General features: G+C 52.8%; 4 protein-coding genes across 4 annotated transcripts; 3 read left to right on the top strand and 1 right to left on the bottom strand.

The window, feature by feature from the left end:
• Positions 1-1,267: 1,267 nt before the first annotated feature.
• On the top strand, positions 1,268-7,280 carry BDQ94DRAFT_142069 (clathrin heavy chain). The gene is made up of 6 exons (XM_026765958.1): positions 1,268-1,496; positions 1,572-1,592; positions 1,702-1,728; positions 1,809-2,180; positions 2,249-6,472; positions 6,534-7,280. The coding sequence occupies exons 1-6, from the start codon at positions 1,458-1,460 to the stop codon at positions 6,888-6,890; spliced, it is 5,040 nt and encodes a 1,679-aa protein (XP_026627124.1). The 5' UTR covers positions 1,268-1,457; the 3' UTR covers positions 6,891-7,280.
• Positions 7,281-9,474: 2,194 nt separating this feature from the next.
• On the top strand, positions 9,475-13,897 carry BDQ94DRAFT_142066 (pyruvate carboxylase). Its single transcript, XM_026765957.1, has 3 exons — positions 9,475-9,569; positions 9,799-13,407; positions 13,468-13,897. The coding sequence occupies exons 2-3, from the start codon at positions 9,937-9,939 to the stop codon at positions 13,573-13,575; spliced, it is 3,579 nt and encodes a 1,192-aa protein (XP_026627123.1). The 5' UTR covers positions 9,475-9,569; positions 9,799-9,936; the 3' UTR covers positions 13,576-13,897.
• Positions 13,898-13,937: 40 nt separating this feature from the next.
• Positions 13,938-15,761, bottom strand: BDQ94DRAFT_169633 (putative carboxylesterase; the record flags this gene model as incomplete). Its single annotated transcript, XM_026771334.1, has 4 exons — positions 13,938-14,929; positions 15,005-15,283; positions 15,343-15,366; positions 15,422-15,761. The coding sequence occupies 4 exons, from the start codon at positions 15,759-15,761 to the stop codon at positions 13,938-13,940; spliced, it is 1,635 nt and encodes a 544-aa protein (XP_026627122.1).
• A 1,207-nt stretch (positions 15,762-16,968) lies between these two features.
• BDQ94DRAFT_22854 (uncharacterized protein) lies at positions 16,969-18,106 on the top strand. Its single transcript, XM_026775271.1, has 3 exons — positions 16,969-17,047; positions 17,292-17,506; positions 17,618-18,106. The coding sequence occupies exons 2-3, from the start codon at positions 17,345-17,347 to the stop codon at positions 17,861-17,863; spliced, it is 408 nt and encodes a 135-aa protein (XP_026627121.1). The 5' UTR covers positions 16,969-17,047; positions 17,292-17,344; the 3' UTR covers positions 17,864-18,106.
• Positions 18,107-18,454: the final 348 nt, after the last annotated feature.

The raw sequence follows: 18,454 nt of genomic DNA, 5'->3' as shown, positions 1-18,454 counted from the left end.
GCCGTAAGTTCAATTGGCTGAGATAACATTACACCAACAATGAATTGAGAGACTAATTCTATAATATACTCTTGATCAAGCTCATACAGTCATCTAGAGAGGATAGAAGTCCTGGCGTATGTCTTAGGCACCCTGTAGAAGTGAAATACTAAGTGCCCGGTGTCGCTATACTGTCTGACGTCATAGTGTTGATGTCGGAGGATCCGGAGGTTGAGAATACGCGGTACGTACCGCTAACATACCAACAAAGTGATTATGCCAAATGACTCTCAGCCTACATGAATCCGCCTGAAAGATTCCATCCATCAGTTGAATTGATCTTAATTATATCAGTTTTGCAGGTGATTAGTCATATTATGGTTCTGTAATGTAAGGACATTTATTGATTTTAAATAGGCCCTTTATCCTTTGGGCGAATCATCTGTTTGGAACAGCTACAATTGAAGTCAAACCAGAGCCGAGAGAAGCCTACAGACAAGCGGGGCATGGTCAAGATTGTTCACAAAGAGTTCAATCCCTGGCCCGATGACCTAATCCAGGAATCCCATCACTCTGGACCAAGCTGGAAAGTGATTGAGTAGACAGGCCTATCGATGAAGCCTGTAAAAAGTCAGAAATGGTGAGAGATTGTACGTGCGGGAGAATAGACTTGGCTGTGGCTTTCACTGTCGGGTAACGCCGATTTCAATATCTTTGACCTGGTTGATGCCGTGAATGATATGATGAATATTAGTCCAGGAAGTGATTGGTCAGGAAGGACTAACACCAGTAGCGGTTCTCTATACGGAACGCCCCTTGTCTAGAACAGCAGAAAGGTAGAGCCATGTGAAACTGATATCCACCTCATTGTATGTATGCAGCTCGTACCAAATTCGAGCGAGATAGCCTACTGAGTTAATTTTCAGATATCTCAATTCCCAGGGAAAGTAGTGACTACCTCTATAACCTGCTATATAGTACGCTCACTATACAATGGTAGAGAAGGCCACCTGTATACAAGTCAAGGCTTGATGCTCCCACGTGTACAGCTCGGAGAAAAAAGCAAGCACCCACCAGGCGCCGGACAAACGCATCGATCTCCCAGCCGACCTTAGTCTCAATCTAAATATAACGTTTGAGAGCTTCTCACTTCACAGTCCGTCTCAAACAAACCCGTTGGGCCCAGGCACCGGCTGGTACCCCTGGTGGCTGCACGTGACGAGAGCCCCATAAGCGACACCTCAGCAACGTCGCCCGCGCCGGCCTCCTGAGGTCACTTTCCGCTTCCCCAGTCTCGCCTTCCCATTCCCTAATCCCTATTTGACGTACTTTACCTTCTCCTTCCCTTTCTCACCTTATCTTCTCTTACTCATACCCTCAATTTCTTCTTCTCCTTTCCCTTTCCTTTACTATCCGGCGGAATCATTTGCGTGGCGTTTTGTTGGGTGGATGAGGTCGTCCTGCGGCCTTAAGTAAATATGGCTCCTCTACCGATCAAGTTTACGGAGCTTCTTAATGTGAGTCTTATCAAGCATTCGTTCTCGAATCGCCCGCGATATAGGAACTGACCACTGCATCTTCATCTCTTTTAGCTCACGAATGCTGAAATTGCGGTATGTGTTTACGCTCAATCGGGTGATGGCCTTTCACGCCCAATCTGGGGACGCGCCCGCTTGTCCCCTCCTGTAGATGAACCTCTCACTTACGTCTTACTTATTCTAGCCGGCATCGATTGGATTCAACTCATGTGTGAGTAGTGCCTCTCTATACTTCCAACCCATCTTCACTTTTGATGTAACTGCGCTAACGATCGTGTCGCTTCTGAACAGACTCTAGAATCAGACAACTTCGTGTGTGTCCGGCAAAAGCTCACCGAGGAGGACAAGCCGCAAGTTATCATCATTAACCTGAAGAACAACAATGAAGTCATCAAGCGCCCAATCAACGCGGATAGTGCTATCATGCACTGGAACCGTAACATCATCGCTCTCAAGGCTCAAGGGCGCACAATCCAGATCTTCGACCTGACGGCGAAGCAGAAGCTGAAGTCATCGGTCATGAACGAGGATGTTGTGTACTGGAAATGGTTCAATGAGAAGTGCCTGGGCTTGGTGACAGAGACCTCTGTCTTCCACTGGGATGTCTTCGACCCTACCCAGACGCACCCTCAGAAGGTCTTTGATAGGCTCCCTAACCTCGGTGTACGTATATTCAAGATCGCAGGGTATTGGTGCAACTTCCATCCTTACTAACGCTTCCTTGCTTTTAGGGTTGTCAAATCATCAACTACCGTGTTAATGATGACGAGAAGTGGATGGTGGTGGTCGGAATTAGTTCGCAGGGAGGTCGCGTGGTGGGATCAATGCAGTTGTACTCGAAAGACCGCGGGATCTCTCAGTTCATTGAGGGTCACGCAGCTGCTTTCGCCTCGATCCGTGTCGAGGGCTCTCCTCTCGAACACAAGCTCTTTACCTTCGCTGTTCGGACACAGACCGGTGCTAAATTGCAGATCGCTGAAATCGACCACCAAGAGCCGAACCCGAGGTTCCAGAAGAAGGCCGTCGAGGTATATTTCCCCCAGGAGGCGGTGAATGATTTCCCAGTTGCTATGCAGGTTTCCAGGAAGTACGACATTGTGTATCTGGTCACCAAGTATGGCTTCATTCACCTCTATGACCTCGAGACCGGCACCTGCATCTTCATGAACCGCATCTCCAGTGAGACGATATTCACTACTGCTCCCGATACCGATTCTGCTGGATTGGTCGGCGTGAACCGCAAGGGTCAAGTTCTGTCTGTCAGTGTCGATGAGAATACTATTGTCCAGTACCTGATGGAGAACCCGGCCATGTCTTGTCTCGCAGTGAAGCTTGCTTCCAAGGCGGGACTTCCTGGTGCAGACCACCTGTACCAGCAGCAGTTCGACAACCTCATCACACAAGGTAACTACTCCGAGGCCGCCAAGATTGCCGCGAACTCGCCTCGTGGCTTTTTGCGTACCCCGGAGACCATCAACCGCTTCAAGAATGCTCCCCAGACCGGACAGGGGATGTCCGTCATCCTCCAGTACTTCGGAATGCTTTTGGACAAGGGCTCTTTGAACAAATATGAGAGTGTTGAGCTCGTCCGTCCCGTTTTGCAACAGAACAGGAAGCACCTTCTTGAGAAGTGGATGCGCGAAAACAAGCTCGAAGGTTCCGAGGAACTGGGTGATATTGTTCGACCATATGATATGAACTTGGCCCTGGCTATTTACTTGCAGGCCAACGTTCCTCACAAGGTTATCGCCGGATTTGCAGAGACTGGTCAGTTTGACAAGATCCTCAGCTATTCGAAGCAGGTTGGATATCAGCCGGATTACACTCAGCTCTTGCAACATATCGTTCGCGTGAATCCGGAGAAGGGTGCTGAGTTTGCTACTCAGCTTGCCAATGAGGAGTCCGGCGCTCTCATCGACCTGGACCGCGTCGTAGATGTCTTCCTATCCCAGAACATGATCCAGCAGGCCACTTCATTCCTCCTGGATGCTTTGAAGGATAACAAGCCCGAACATGGTCACCTGCAGACACGCTTGCTTGAGATGAACCTTGTCAATGCCCCTCAGGTCGCTGATGCCATCCTTGGCAATGAAATCTTCACCCACTACGACCGCCCTCGTATCTCTCAGCTTTGCGAGAATGCAGGCCTCATCCAACGTGCGCTTGAGAACACTGACGACCCCGTGGCCATCAAGCGTAACATTGTCCGCACCGACAAGCTGAGCCCCGAGTGGTTGATGGAATACTTTGGTCGTCTCTCGGTTGAGCAGACTCTTGATTGCATGGACACCATGCTGCAGGTTAACATCCGCCAGAACTTGCAAGCAGTCGTTCAGATTTGCACCAAGTTCTCGGACTTGTTGGGGCCCCAGCAACTAATCAGCCTGCTCGAGAAGTACCGCACGGCCGAAGGTCTTTACTATTACCTTGGCAGCATTGTCAACCTTAGCGAAGACCCTGAGGTTCACTTCAAGTATATTGAGGCCGCCACCGCCATGGGCCAGATCACCGAAGTGGAGCGGATTTGCCGTGAGAGCAACTACTACAATCCGGACAAGGTGAAGAACTTCCTTAAGGAGGCTAAGTTGACGGAGCAACTGCCGCTGATCATCGTGTGTGACCGTTTCAACTTCATCCACGATTTGGTCCTTTATCTGTACCAGAACCAACAGTATAAGTCCATTGAGGTCTACGTACAGCGTGTTAACCCATCGCGTGCTCCCGCTGTCATTGGTGGCCTGCTAGATGTTGATTGCGAAGAGAGCATCATCAAGAATCTGCTCTCTACTGTTGATCCATCGGTGATCCCTATTGATGAACTCGTCTCAGAGGTGGAGAGCAGAAACAGGCTCAAGTTGCTATTGCCCTTCCTTGAGGCTACTCTTGCTACGGGTAACCAGCAGCAGGCCGTCTACAACGCTCTCGCAAAGATCTATATTGATAGCAACAACAACCCCGAGAAGTTCCTCAAGGAGAACGATCTCTATGACACTCTTACCGTTGGAAAGTACTGCGAGAAGCGTGACCCGAATCTGGCATACATTGCCTATCGGAAGGGACAGAATGACCTTGAACTCATCAATATTACCAACGAGAACGCTATGTACCGTGCCCAGGCACGCTACCTCGTGGAGAGAGCTGATTCAGAAATCTGGTCCTTCGTTCTCAGTGAGAACAACATGCATCGGCGTTCACTCGTCGACCAGGTCATTGCGACCGCTGTGCCCGAGTCGACGGAGCCCGACAAAGTATCCATCGCTGTCAAGGCTTTCCTCGAAGCAGATCTGCCCGGCGAGCTGATCGAATTGCTTGAGAAGATCATTCTCGAGCCCTCTCCTTTCAGCGACAACGGCAGTCTGCAGAACTTGCTCATGCTTACAGCTGCCAAGGCTGATAAGGGACGCTTGATGGATTATATCCATCAGCTCAACGAATTCAGCCCCGATGAAATTGCCGAAATGTGCATTTCGGTTGGTCTCTACGAGGAGGCGTTTGAGATCTACAAGAAGGTCAACAACTTCATTGCCGCCGTCAACGTCTTGGTTGAGAACATTGTTAGCATTGACCGCGCGCAAGAATTTGCGGAGCGTGTCGAGCTGCCGGAGGTGTGGAGCAAGGTTGCCAAGGCCCAGCTGGATGGTCTTCGGGTGTCCGACTCCATCGAGTCCTATATCCGTGCTGGTGATCCCTCGAACTACAACGAGGTCATTGAGACGGCCACTCATGCTGGCAAGGATGAAGACCTCGTCAAGTATCTCAAGATGGCCCGTAAGACTTTGCGTGAGCCTGCCATTGACACGGGTCTCGCTTTCTGCTACGCCCGTCTCGATCAGCTTTCCGAGCTCGAGGATTTCCTGCGGACGACCAATGTTGCAGATGTCGAGGCTTCCGGTGACAAGGCTTACGAGGAGGGCTACCACCAAGCTGCCAAGATTTTCTACACCAGCATTTCGAACTGGGCCAAGTTGGCAACGACCTTGGTGCATCTGGAAGATTATCAGGCAGCCGTGGAATGCGCACGCAAAGCCAACAGTGTCAAGGTTTGGAAGCAGGTCAACGAAGCTTGTGTTAACAAGAAGGAATTCCGCCTTGCCCAAATCTGCGGTCTCAACCTGATCGTTCACGCGGAAGAGCTTCAAGATCTTGTGCGCCAGTATGAGCGCAATGGCTACTTCGACGAGCTCATTGCTGTTCTGGAGGCTGGCCTGGGTCTGGAACGGGCGCATATGGGCATGTTCACCGAACTGGGCATTGCCCTCTCCAAGTATCACCCCGACCGGGTGATGGAACATCTCAAGCTCTTCTGGTCTCGCATCAACATCCCCAAGATGATTCGGGCCTGCGAGGATGCAAGTCTCTGGCCGGAACTTGTCTTCTTGTACTGCCACTATGATGAGTGGGACAACGCTGCTTTGGCAATGATGGAGCGTGCTGCCGATGCCTGGGAGCACCACTCGTTCAAGGACATCATCGTCAAGGTGGCCAACCTGGAGATCTACTACCGTGCACTCAACTTTTATCTGCAAGAACAGCCTTTGCTCCTCACCGACTTGCTACAGGTGCTCACTGCTCGAATTGACGTCAACCGTGTCGTGCGGATTTTCCAGGCTTCGGACAACATTCCTCTGATCAAGCCTTTCTTGCTCAATGTCCAAACTCAGAACAAGAGGGCCGTAAACGATGCTATCAACGACTTGTTGATCGAGGAGGAAGATTACAAGACTCTCCGTGACTCGGTCGATAACTACGACAACTTCGATGCCGTTGCACTTGCCCAGCGGTTGGAGAAGCATGATCTGATCTTCTTCCGCCAAATCGCAGCTAACATTTACCGCAACAACAAGCGCTGGGAGAAGTCGATCTCCTTGTCCAAGCAGGACAAGCTTTACAAGGATGCCATCGAGACTTCTGCCATCTCCGGAAAGTCGGATGTTGTCGAGGATCTTCTTCGCTACGTGAGTCATTTCTCTTTTCCACTTAATGGCACTCGGGGACATATACTGACTCTACTTTTAGTTTGTCGATATTGGAAGCCGCGAATGCTACGTTGGCATGCTGTATGCCTGCTACGATCTCATCCGGCCCGACGTTATTCTGGAGCTTTCGTGGCGCCACGGTCTTAACGACTTCACTATGCCGTTCATGATCAACTTCTTGTGCGAGCAGACGCGCACGATCGAGATGTTGAAGAAGGACAATGAAGAACGCAAGTCGCGCGAAGTGACTCAGAAGACGGAGGAGGACAATACCCCGATTCTGGGTGGCACGCGGTTGATGTTGACCCAGGGCCCGGCAGCGCCGGCGCCAAGCCCCATGGCGTTTGGACAGGCCAACGGAATCACACCGCAGGCTACCGGTTTCCGCCCTTTCTAGACGCATGTCTGTCACGCTCTCCTTGGATCCCCTTCTGAAGAAACCTCGTTTGGCCCCGTGTATGTATAGCATGAGCGATGGATGATCTGCTGCCGGGCTTGGGTAGGATAGTGAAGTCTTGACTGCTGGAAGAACGTCGTCAGCTGATGGGCTTGCTGTTCCACCTGGCCGGGCTTTTCTTCCCTTTACTTGATGTTCCTTCCTATCCCTTACGTTTTGTCCATGATTTGCTGCCTATTTTACCTTTTTATTTCACCCCACTAGATGTATTTCATAGGCCTTTGAAAAACTCTGCGCATTCAATTTACAGACCTCCGGGCGGTCGCGGGCTTTTGTCATACTTAGTTCAATTATAATCGACGTTCGATCTTAATTCGATATTCGGCTCGTAGTCCAAGTCGGCATTTCGGTTGGAGACCGAATGATCTACGCCTAGATCTCGGCAGTTGGTGCCGTAAGACGGCGGTTAACCCCTCGCCGAGGACGCCAATTCCTAGTCGTTATATCCTAATTCTAGCTGAGCACGCCATAATCTATACGGTTTACTAGCCACTACACTGGGTCTAGAGGGAATAGCGATCTAAGATCTGGAATCTCTCCGGTTCAGTCGAAAGCATTCGGTTGAAGGGAAGTGTGTAGAGGTGACGGAGGCAGGGAAAGAATTTAGCCCGTTCAAGCAGGATTGGAGGAACAACCGAGTTGATAGGTAAGGGAGCATTGACGTCCCGGGCGGAGGATTTGCGTGGATGGGGATGCAGCGATAAGGATTTAGCCCGGGGTAACGGACAGACGGAGGAGGCAGGGGGACACTGCAGGAAAGGAGGGGAGGGGAACGGAGATGGGTGGATGCAATCAACGTTATATATACAGCCCTGTTAACGACGCTTAATTACTACGCAACTTTCAGACAAGGAACTCTGACGGAGGGTAGGTTCTCATCATTGGCACTAACTATGGAATTATTGTCGTACCACCAGTAGTAATCTATCTTTCGGCACTAAGAGCCGAAAAGAGCATATTTTTCTTATCACATGCCATTATAATCCCAATTATCCGATAAAAATTACAGATCAGACAAGGGAACTGGCGCACCAGGGGCAATACCAAGTAGATCTAGAACCGGAGATGTGAGGCCCGGTGTGAGATTTAGGGAAGGCAAGTCTTGTCCCGGCGGGTGGGATTTTCTGCATGCCAGGTCATGGGAACCGGTGGAAGCCAGGCTATCGATGGAGTCGGCCATCCACTCCGGCCTGGTTTCACTTTTATATGGGTAATGTAATCCCTTCCCTACTCGATGGGGAAATTACCTCCCCAGACGAGCGGACAAGGCACAGTTAGTCTACGTAGCCGACGTGCGTTTCCCTCGCTATCTAAACTACTCGGGACAGGCGGGATGCAAATAGTTCCAGCTTGGCCGAGGTAGATCATAGGAACGTTGGGTGATCGTTTAGGAGAATTGTAAGAATTATGAGCTTGGCCCGGAGATACCATCCACCGAAGCACCTCGCATCGATGGCCATTGTGCGACGATCGCAGAAGTTGCCAAGCTGAAAGATGCGTTTTGGTTGAGGGCTGAATCGGTGGAAAGAGGGCACGATGCATGGCTCGGTCACAAAGTATGGACACCGGGCTGGACTGGCTGGGGCTGGCGTGCTCGCTCGGATGATTCTTGCCAGCTTCTGGATGAAGATCCCCGTCGCCTATCGCCGGAGATACGGTGGGGAAGGCCTGGGTTTTGGTTCGTTTACTGACGGCTACATGATATCAGGTCAGGGCAGGAGAGTCCGATGTTGCTGGGTAACCTTGACGAGACGTCTTTCCCGAGCTTGGAACGCTCCATGAGATTTTCCAGGCATGAATTAGCCCGAGCACCCGAGGTAAGCAAGAGAATGCGATGCCTGAACCACCCGATGCATTTTCGGTATAGGTGGGATAGTGACTGATGGAGAGTGAGTGAGAGAGTGTGAATGGTAGCTACACTACATAGCGTGCAGCCCGTAAGAAAAGCCATCGTCGCCGCCAGCTATTCACGCGGAAAACTGTCCATTGACCGAGCGTCCATGGCGATGATCCAACTGCGAATGGACGACACCCCACCAAACTGTAATCTTTCTGACAGCCAATGAATCCGGACGAACGGAGGCACTGCAACCCTACCCAAGAGAAGCAAAAAAAGAGCAGAAGTCTATTGGAACGAGGCAGGTCGACTGGCCGAGCATGACATTCCATGGGTCACCATCCCACATGCTGCAGCCCGGTGTGCCGGTGAAGGTCGAGCTTCTGGGGGGGCGTCCACTAGCGCCGTTATGAAATTACCGACTGCCCTCCGGACTGGAGCCACTTTACTATGGTCATAGCATACCGTCCAGGGCCCAGCGGTGTAATCTGATTACAGTACCGCCTGCCAATCGTGCCGCAGCGTCATCGCCCGTCCGGGATCCCCTCCTCCGCCTTGCGCTGACCTGCCCCTCCGCTCCTCTGCTCTGGCTTGCCGGGCAGCCGCTGGAGAGGGTCATCATCCCAAAGTACTTCTATGCCCTCCTCTCCTCCTCCTTCCCCCCTCTTCTTCCTTTCCTAACTTTCTCATCTCATTCCTCTCTGTCCATCTCTCTCTCCCTCCTCACGTTCATCCCCCTCTTGAGGTCCTCCCCCTCCTCCTCATCCTCCTTTTTCCGTCGGGTAAGTCGCCGGATCCCTCCAATTGAGTTTCCTAATCCTCCCACGATTTCCCCGCGCTTTCCCACGCTTTCCCGTTCCGAAACCGGGCCTTTTTCTTCCCCGGAAGCACCTTCTCCCAAGGTGACTCACGCCAACGTATCACTGCTCCGTTTTCTGGCTTGCTTTTTTTCTTCCGAGCGTCATTGGATCATCCGGCTAACTCGTATACTATATTTCCCTTCATCCCCAGCTCTTGCGCCTTCTCTCTCTCTTCTCTAGATCCTCCTTCAATAGCTCTCCATCTTCCCTGCCCATACTCTAGCTCCCCCTCCCCCTCCTCACCCTCCCACCCTTATCCATCCTTATCAACAAACACACCCCGCCCGCCATGGCTGCTCCCCGCCAGCCCGAGGAGGCGGTCGATGACACCGAGTTCATCGATGACCACCATGACCAGCACCGGGACTCTGTCCACACCCGTCTGCGTGCCAATTCGGCCATCATGCAGTTCCAAAAGATCCTTGTTGCCAACCGTGGTGAAATCCCCATTCGTATCTTCCGGACGGCTCACGAGCTGTCCCTGCAGACTGTCGCCGTCTACTCCCATGAGGACCGTCTCTCCATGCACCGTCAGAAGGCCGACGAGGCCTACATGATTGGCAAGCGCGGTCAATATACACCGGTCGGGGCCTACTTGGCCATTGACGAGATCGTCAAGATTGCTCTGGAGCATGGTGTACACCTGATCCACCCGGGTTACGGTTTCCTGTCCGAGAACGCCGAGTTTGCCCGCAAGGTGGAGCAGTCCGGCATGGTTTTCGTCGGCCCTACTCCCCAGACCATCGAGAGCCTCGGTGACAAGGTCTCCGCCCGTCAGCTGGCTATCCGCTGCGACGTGCCCGTCGTGCCCGGTACCCCGGGCCCTGTCGAGCGCTACGAGGAGGTCAAGGCCTTCACCGACACCTATGGCTTCCCCATCATCATTAAGGCCGCCTTTGGTGGTGGTGGTCGTGGTATGCGTGTCGTTCGCGACCAGGCCGAACTGCGTGACTCCTTCGAGCGTGCCACCTCCGAGGCCCGCTCTGCCTTTGGCAACGGCACCGTCTTCGTCGAGCGCTTCCTCGACCGCCCCAAGCACATCGAAGTCCAGCTGCTGGGTGACAACCACGGCAACGTCGTCCACCTGTTCGAGCGTGACTGCTCCGTCCAGCGTCGCCACCAGAAGGTCGTTGAAATTGCCCCGGCCAAGGATCTGCCTGCCGATGTCCGTGACCGCATCCTGGCTGATGCTGTCAAGCTGGCCAAGTCGGTCAACTACCGCAACGCCGGTACTGCAGAGTTCCTGGTTGACCAGCAGAACCGTTACTACTTCATTGAGATCAACCCCCGTATCCAGGTCGAGCACACTATCACCGAAGAGATCACGGGTATCGATATTGTTGCTGCTCAGATCCAGATTGCGGCCGGTGCTACCCTGGAACAGCTGGGTCTGACCCAGGACCGCATCTCCACTCGTGGATTCGCCATTCAGTGCCGTATCACCACCGAGGACCCCTCCAAGGGCTTCTCCCCCGACACCGGTAAGATCGAGGTCTACCGCTCCGCCGGTGGTAACGGTGTCCGTCTGGATGGTGGAAACGGTTTCGCCGGTGCCATCATCACCCCTCACTACGACTCCATGTTGGTCAAGTGTACCTGCCGTGGTTCCACCTATGAGATCGCTCGCCGCAAGGTCGTTCGTGCTTTGGTCGAGTTCCGTATCCGTGGTGTCAAGACCAACATTCCTTTCCTCACCTCTCTTCTGAGTCACCCTGTGTTCGTGGATGGTACCTGCTGGACCACGTTCATTGATGACACTCCCGAGCTGTTCGCCCTTGTCGGCAGTCAGAACCGTGCCCAGAAGCTGCTGGCTTACCTGGGTGATGTGGCTGTCAACGGCAGCAGCATCAAGGGCCAGATCGGCGAGCCCAAGCTCAAGGGCGATATCATCAAGCCCGTTCTGCATGACGCTGCCGGCAAGCCCCTCGACGTCTCTGTCCCCGCCACCAAGGGATGGAAGCAGATCCTGGACAGTGAGGGTCCCGAGGCTTTTGCCCGCGCTGTGCGTGCCAACAAGGGCTGCTTGATCATGGATACTACCTGGCGTGATGCCCACCAGTCGCTGCTGGCCACTCGTGTGCGTACCATTGACCTCCTGAACATCGCCCACGAGACGAGCCACGCCCTCGCCAACGCCTACAGTTTGGAATGCTGGGGTGGTGCCACCTTCGATGTCGCCATGCGCTTCCTGTACGAGGACCCCTGGGACCGTCTTCGCAAGCTGCGCAAGGCCGTTCCCAACATCCCCTTCCAGATGTTGCTCCGTGGTGCCAACGGTGTTGCTTACTCCTCCCTCCCTGACAACGCCATCTACCACTTCTGTAAGCAGGCCAAGAAGTGCGGTGTCGACATCTTCCGTGTCTTCGATGCTCTCAACGACGTTGACCAGCTCGAGGTCGGTATCAAGGCTGTCCACGCTGCCGAGGGTGTTGTTGAGGCTACTATTTGCTACAGTGGTGATATGCTCAACCCCAGCAAGAAGTACAACCTGCCTTACTACCTCGACCTTGTTGATAAGGTGGTCCAATTCAAGCCCCACGTCTTGGGTATCAAGGACATGGCTGGTGTGCTGAAGCCCCAGGCTGCTCGTCTGCTGGTCGGTTCCATCCGCGAGCGCTACCCCGACCTCCCCATCCACGTGCACACCCACGACTCTGCTGGTACCGGTGTGGCTTCCATGATTGCTTGCGCTCAGGCCGGTGCTGATGCCGTTGATGCTGCTACGGACAGCCTTTCCGGTATGACCTCCCAGCCCAGCATTGGTGCTATCCTCGCTTCCCTCGAGGGAACTGAGCACGACCCCGGCCTCAACTCGGCCCAGGTTCGCGCCCTTGACACCTACTGGGCGCAGCTGCGTCTCCTCTACTCGCCCTTCGAGGCAGGTCTGACTGGTCCCGACCCCGAGGTTTACGAGCATGAGATCCCTGGTGGTCAATTGACCAACCTGATCTTCCAGGCCAGCCAGCTTGGTCTGGGCCAGCAGTGGGCGGAGACGAAGAAGGCTTACGAGTCTGCCAACGATCTTTTGGGCGATGTCGTCAAGGTCACCCCCACTTCCAAGGTGGTCGGTGATTTGGCTCAGTTCATGGTCTCCAACAAGTTGACTGCTGAAGATGTGATTGCTCGCGCCGGCGAGCTTGACTTCCCCGGTTCCGTTCTGGAGTTCCTCGAGGGTCTCATGGGCCAGCCCTACGGTGGATTCCCCGAGCCTCTGCGCTCTCGCGCTCTGCGTGACCGTCGCAAGCTCGACAAGCGCCCTGGTCTGTACCTGGAGCCCCTTGACCTGGCCAAGATCAAGAGCCAGATCCGGGAGAACTATGGCGCAGCTACCGAGTACGATGTGGCCAGCTATGCCATGTACCCCAAGGTCTTCGAGGATTACAAGAAGTTTGTCGCCAAGTTCGGTGATTTGTCCGTCCTGCCCACGCGCTACTTCTTGGCCAAGCCCGAGATCGGCGAGGAATTCCACGTCGAGCTGGAGAAGGGTAAGGTGCTGATCCTGAAGTTGTTGGCCATTGGTCCCCTCTCCGAGCAGACCGGCCAGCGTGAGGTCTTCTACGAAGTCAACGGTGAGGTTCGCCAGGTTAGTGTGGACGACAAGAAGGCGTCCGTCGAGAACACCGCCCGCCCCAAGGCCGAGCTGGGTGACAGCAGCCAGGTTGGTGCTCCTATGAGCGGTGTGGTTGTCGAGATCCGCGTCCACGACGGCCTGGAAGTTAAGAAGGGTGACCCCATTGCCGTCCTGAGCGCCATGAAGATGGTATGTATAACCCCAAAAACTATCAACCAAAACTCCTGACCGGCTGCTAACATCTATTAGGAAATGGTTATCTCTGCTCCCCACAGTGGCAAGGTCTCCAGCTTGCTGGTCAAGGAAGGTGACTCGGTGGATGGCCAGGATCTTGTCTGCAAGATCGTCAAGGCCTAGAAGAGTAACACCGTTATGACGGCAATGTTTGAAAAGCTAATGTCGATGTCGATGTCCTTGCAACCGGCTTATTTGTCAACAAGGACACTATGCCAATATTCTTTTTCTAGATTAGAGCGTCTGTTATGTTTATGAATATTTTGGGTTGGGTTTGGGTTATTTCCATATTTATGCCACAGCTTATTTACGATCAATGGTTGCCACGGACATACAATGTCAACCATATGAATGACAAGTGATTTCAAAACATTCTTTCAGATATATTCGTAGTATCTAGGAGACACAGCATATATAGTCATGATGGATATGTACAGGATCAAGACCAACCTCCATTTATTCAGAAGTATTGAATCTCTTCTCCCCTAGAGCTTCGCAGCAGAAGCTTCCGGCTCTCCCACCTCCCGTAAAGCCTTCCAGACGCGCATCGCCTCATCCCAAAGCGCAGTATCCTGCACAATCTCAACCGACCCATCAGGCTTCAGGGTCCTCATCTCCCGATGATGCCTCGTACCCCACTTCACATCCTCCACCCCATGAACAAAGCTAATAAACGGATCAATAAGAGCCCGCCGAATAAAACCCTTCTCCTCCGGCTCCAGTACATTCCCATTCCCCCAAAACCAAATCGGATAATCACTAGAATGCGTAACCTCCCACTCCGGCGGAACACTCGCATCCGCACACTTAGCTCGGTACTCAATCCTATACCGATAAAGCAAGTGTCCCGCCCCGCCACTAGCAAGAGCATGAATCAGCCCGCGCTGCATATCATGCACCTGCATCTTGGCATATACCCGGCCGAAAGCATCATTGTCCCAATTCTCGCAGCACGGCGGCAACTTGCCGTCTGGGTAGTGGAGCTTCATGAGCGTGTCAACGACGTGGCGGGGGTAGTCTGCGAGAAGTCTGGAATGGAGAGCGGAGAGCGTGTCGGCTTGCGGCGGGAACCAGGCGGCATACAGGTGCCGCTCGTCGCGGCATTCGCCGAGCATGATGCGGACGTTGCGTGCGGAGAGGGCGCGCGCGAAGGCACCGCTATCCAGGGACTTGAAGAGCGTGGGTTGAATGAAGGTTGAGTCGGAGGTCGGGCGGAACTGGTTTAGTTGGACGCTCATGGCGGCGTCTAGGAGGGTTTGGGAAGGAAGGGCGCGCAGCTGGGAGATCTTTTCGGCCCAGGGAAGGGTGCTGGGGATGTGTAGGGCTGAGAGGAGTTGGTCGAATTGTTCTTGAGCCGATGCGGGGGATTTGGGTTGCACGGCGGCGGCGTTGGACCAGATGCAGGCTTGTTTGATTATGGCGCGGGAGGCAGGGAATTGGAGGTCGTAGGCCAGTTGGTAGAATGTTGAGTAGGCGCCTGATTGGGGTGGGTTTGGGTTAGGGTTTGCTACTTTGTGAAGGGGTGGAGAGTGTATGGTTTGGGGCAACTCACCGGCTGAGTATCCGGAGACGGTGATCTGGGATGGGTTGCCGCCAAAGAGGCCGATGTTGTCCCTCGTCCATTCTAGGGCTTCACGCTGGTCCCAGAATCCGTGGTTGCCTGTTGTTTCTCCTACAGAGGAGGCGTCTTTCTCGATCTCCGAGGAGTATAAGAACCCAAAGACGTTCAGCCGGTAGGCTGGGACGACGACAATGGCGTTGAGCCCGGCATCGCCGAGTAGGGCTGCAGCCGAGAATGTGTTCGGGTGACCGAATTGTAGCCAGCCTCCATCTAATGTATCAAGCCATTAGTATTAAGTTAAGGGATGGGTCTTGAAGGCGCGCGCATACGGATGAAGAAAAGGACCGGCCACCCTATAGGAACATTTTATTAGCTTCAGCTGATTTGTGCAAGGACCTTGATACTTACCTCCCTTAGGGGGTTCTCCTAGCGGTACCCACACGCTGGCTTGAAAGCAGTCCTCTGTGAACCCCTTCGTGTAAGAGCGACCCATGAAGCTGGGCTGTGGGCAGACAGCAGCGTCTTGGTCGCAGGGGGCGGGTTGGTCTTTGGTGCCATAGGAATAGGACTCGGGGAGCTTCTGGGCCCGGCGCCATCTCTCAGGAGGAGGAAGGGCATATCGAACACATCCAAAGTAGTGACACAGAGGCTGGCTAGTCGCTTTTGAGTGCAGAGTGGTGCCCTGGACGTAGCCACGATGGGCCAGGGACTTCAGGTAGGGATGACCAAATGTCTCTAGAACTGCCATGGTGGTCTAGGAGAATAATAAGGTATATGGCTGGCTGCCTTAATGGGATATTAATGTATTAGGGAGTGAGCAATGGTCGGAGGCTATGGCATTCGAGGTTCCATGGATAGATATAGCCCCAAAAAGAGCCGTTCTGACCGACGGCATCTCCGCACGAGGGGGAGGGCGCTCGCGTCTTTAGCGCATGATAAGGTCCCGATGGCCGAAATCTTGGCAGGTGGTGGAGACCCAGGGGGAGTTTTGACGAATCCTAAGACAACTGACATGATTGCTAGATCGTCGGCAAATATAGCCTATAGAATGATGAGATATAGCGGAAATGTAAGGGGAGAACGCGGACGCTGAACCATGATAAACTGTCAGAGTGGGCGAGGCATATCAAAGCGGCCCGCGGGGAAGCCGAATTCATTCCGCTTCGGCCCCAGATTTGGATGCCGCTCGTTGCCTGAGGCATTAATGCATAGGTCGGCAATTTTGGGGACAGACAATAGTAGTATGGGAGTGATGGCCATTTCCTCGGCCATGTCTGATTGCAATCCTCGCTTTTCCTTCAGCTTCTGATACATCTGTACGCAGTACGCAGTCGCTGATTTAGCTGATGTTTCAGGGCCTCAAGTCTGTCTGTTATGGAATCTCCACTGTATGCTGAGCCATTCCAGATAGTTGACAGGTGCCAATAAATATATCCTCAGCTAGTTGGTTGCACATTACCCCTCTCATTCAAAAATAAACAGTCGATGGCCACCGCATATAGATGCTTCACAGGCAGAGACTGACGGTACTTTTTCTCTCTGCGCAATTACTAACTCTTCGATCCCCGCATTTGGCAGAGCACCTGACGTCAAGCCATCATGGACGACATCCATTGGCACACCACAAGATTTGCACATCGGTTATTGGATTACTTCCATCCAGAGGAGCTAATTAATCCCAATTATCCTGTGACACTCTGCAACACTATCCGTGGATCGACGTATACGATTCCCAAGAGAATGATGAATCATTGCCGTTGTCAAAGTAGCTTTTGCATTTCTAGGACCGGGATCCCCAAGCTATTACCGCCCATTATTGGTTCATGGGCGTACTTTTGCCCCTTCAGACCTATGGGATTGCCTCTCGCTGCATCATCATACCCAGGGTCCGATTCACAGCACTTGGAGGGTGGCTGACTTACCCCTCTTTTCCTTTGGGAATCCCTTATAATGAGCTGCTGTCGTCCCGGTCGGTCACCGTGATCAGTAACATCAAATCCTGGTACTGATAGCACACTGCAAAGAAGCTCACTGGTAAGTTGAAGTCTTGATTCCAAGCTTGTCCACTCCAATACCTATCACATGGACTCTGCTACTTTTGATTATTTGTCGTTGAGATGACACCGGAGCCCTCGGATTCATGATGAAAGAGCTATGTAACGATAGCCCGTGACAGATTTTGGTTGCTCTTCACCCGCATTTGTTTGTCATACACATGCACATGTTTAGTCCCTTTTTCTATCATTCATATCCTCACTTCAACTTACGAAGCACGCAGTTGATACTGCTCCTTCGATCTCATCGAGAACCAAGAAGTACAAAAGAGGAACCATGAGCAACAACCAGCAGCCCCAGTCTCCCCGCCATTGGCATGGCACCGTCGGTGATCGCTACGAGCATCACAATGTCTGGGTGCGAGGAGGTCCTCCTGAGCCTTACCGTCGTCCTTCGATTCCTACTACCACTGCAGCCACTGCCACTTCCGACAGACGCGTACGTCTAAACAGTTTCTGTCGTCGTCATCCCAAGCATTTGGCTTAAGCATGATGCTTGATATCATCACACTTCTAGTGTCAACACCAACTAACCGTTTTACATATAAAGGGCTCTGATTCATCAGATATGTCTTCCAACTCCGCCAATTTGAGCAATAGCCCTCCCAGCATTGGGGACAGGAGACGCTCGACCGGCCATGGCGCGTCAAGCCTCTTTGAGAGTTTGACGAGCCAAAAGCGCAACTCTACGGACCAGACTCTCAATACGCGCCGTGAAAGCTGGAACGAGCAGGGACAGCAGGGCGGATTCTTCGCCAAGTGGTGGGATGGATACACGAGAGGAGGTAGTAAATAATTTTAACTAATATCACTCTTCGACGAATGCTATGATGTCGGAAATGTCGAACGCCAGAGGCCACATCTCTCAGTGATTTATGCAAATGTTATTGAAAATTAATTCAAGGCGAGGTATAGCTATGCCAGCTCCATGAAGTTGTATTGTATGTACTTATCATGACTGCTGTGATAGTTAACAAACCTAATTTGACTAGCGTTTGCTTGGTGGCACATATAGATCCCAAATGGATACGTAGTAGAATGCGGGGTTCAGCGGTCGTAAGATTAGCCAGTCCCGAACTATACGTGTCAGAGTTGGCACGTAAGTAGGACCTTGGAACCAGACACGCAGGTTCACTGGTGATTATTTCCCCATGACATTCTTGGTATTATGTCTGTCCAGCGGCAATCAGTAGCACTAGTGAGACCCGGGGTATTGGGCTAGACTACCTACGAGTCCGGTCGGTCAATTGCCAGTTAGACTGCTACGATTGGTCGGCTTATCTACTCAAGAGTTTTCAAAAGTACCACTACGAGGCCGAGACTGAGCACAGAAACAGTGTGTTGAGACGCGTGCTTCTGAGCATCAGTCCTGGGAGGACAGCAGAGA

Source organism: Aspergillus welwitschiae, assembly GCF_003344945.1.
Source record: "Aspergillus welwitschiae strain CBS 139.54b unplaced genomic scaffold BDQ94scaffold_13, whole genome shotgun sequence".
Lineage (NCBI taxonomy): Eukaryota > Fungi > Ascomycota > Eurotiomycetes > Eurotiales > Aspergillaceae > Aspergillus > Aspergillus welwitschiae.
This window is presented reverse-complemented; position numbering and strand designations above follow the sequence as displayed.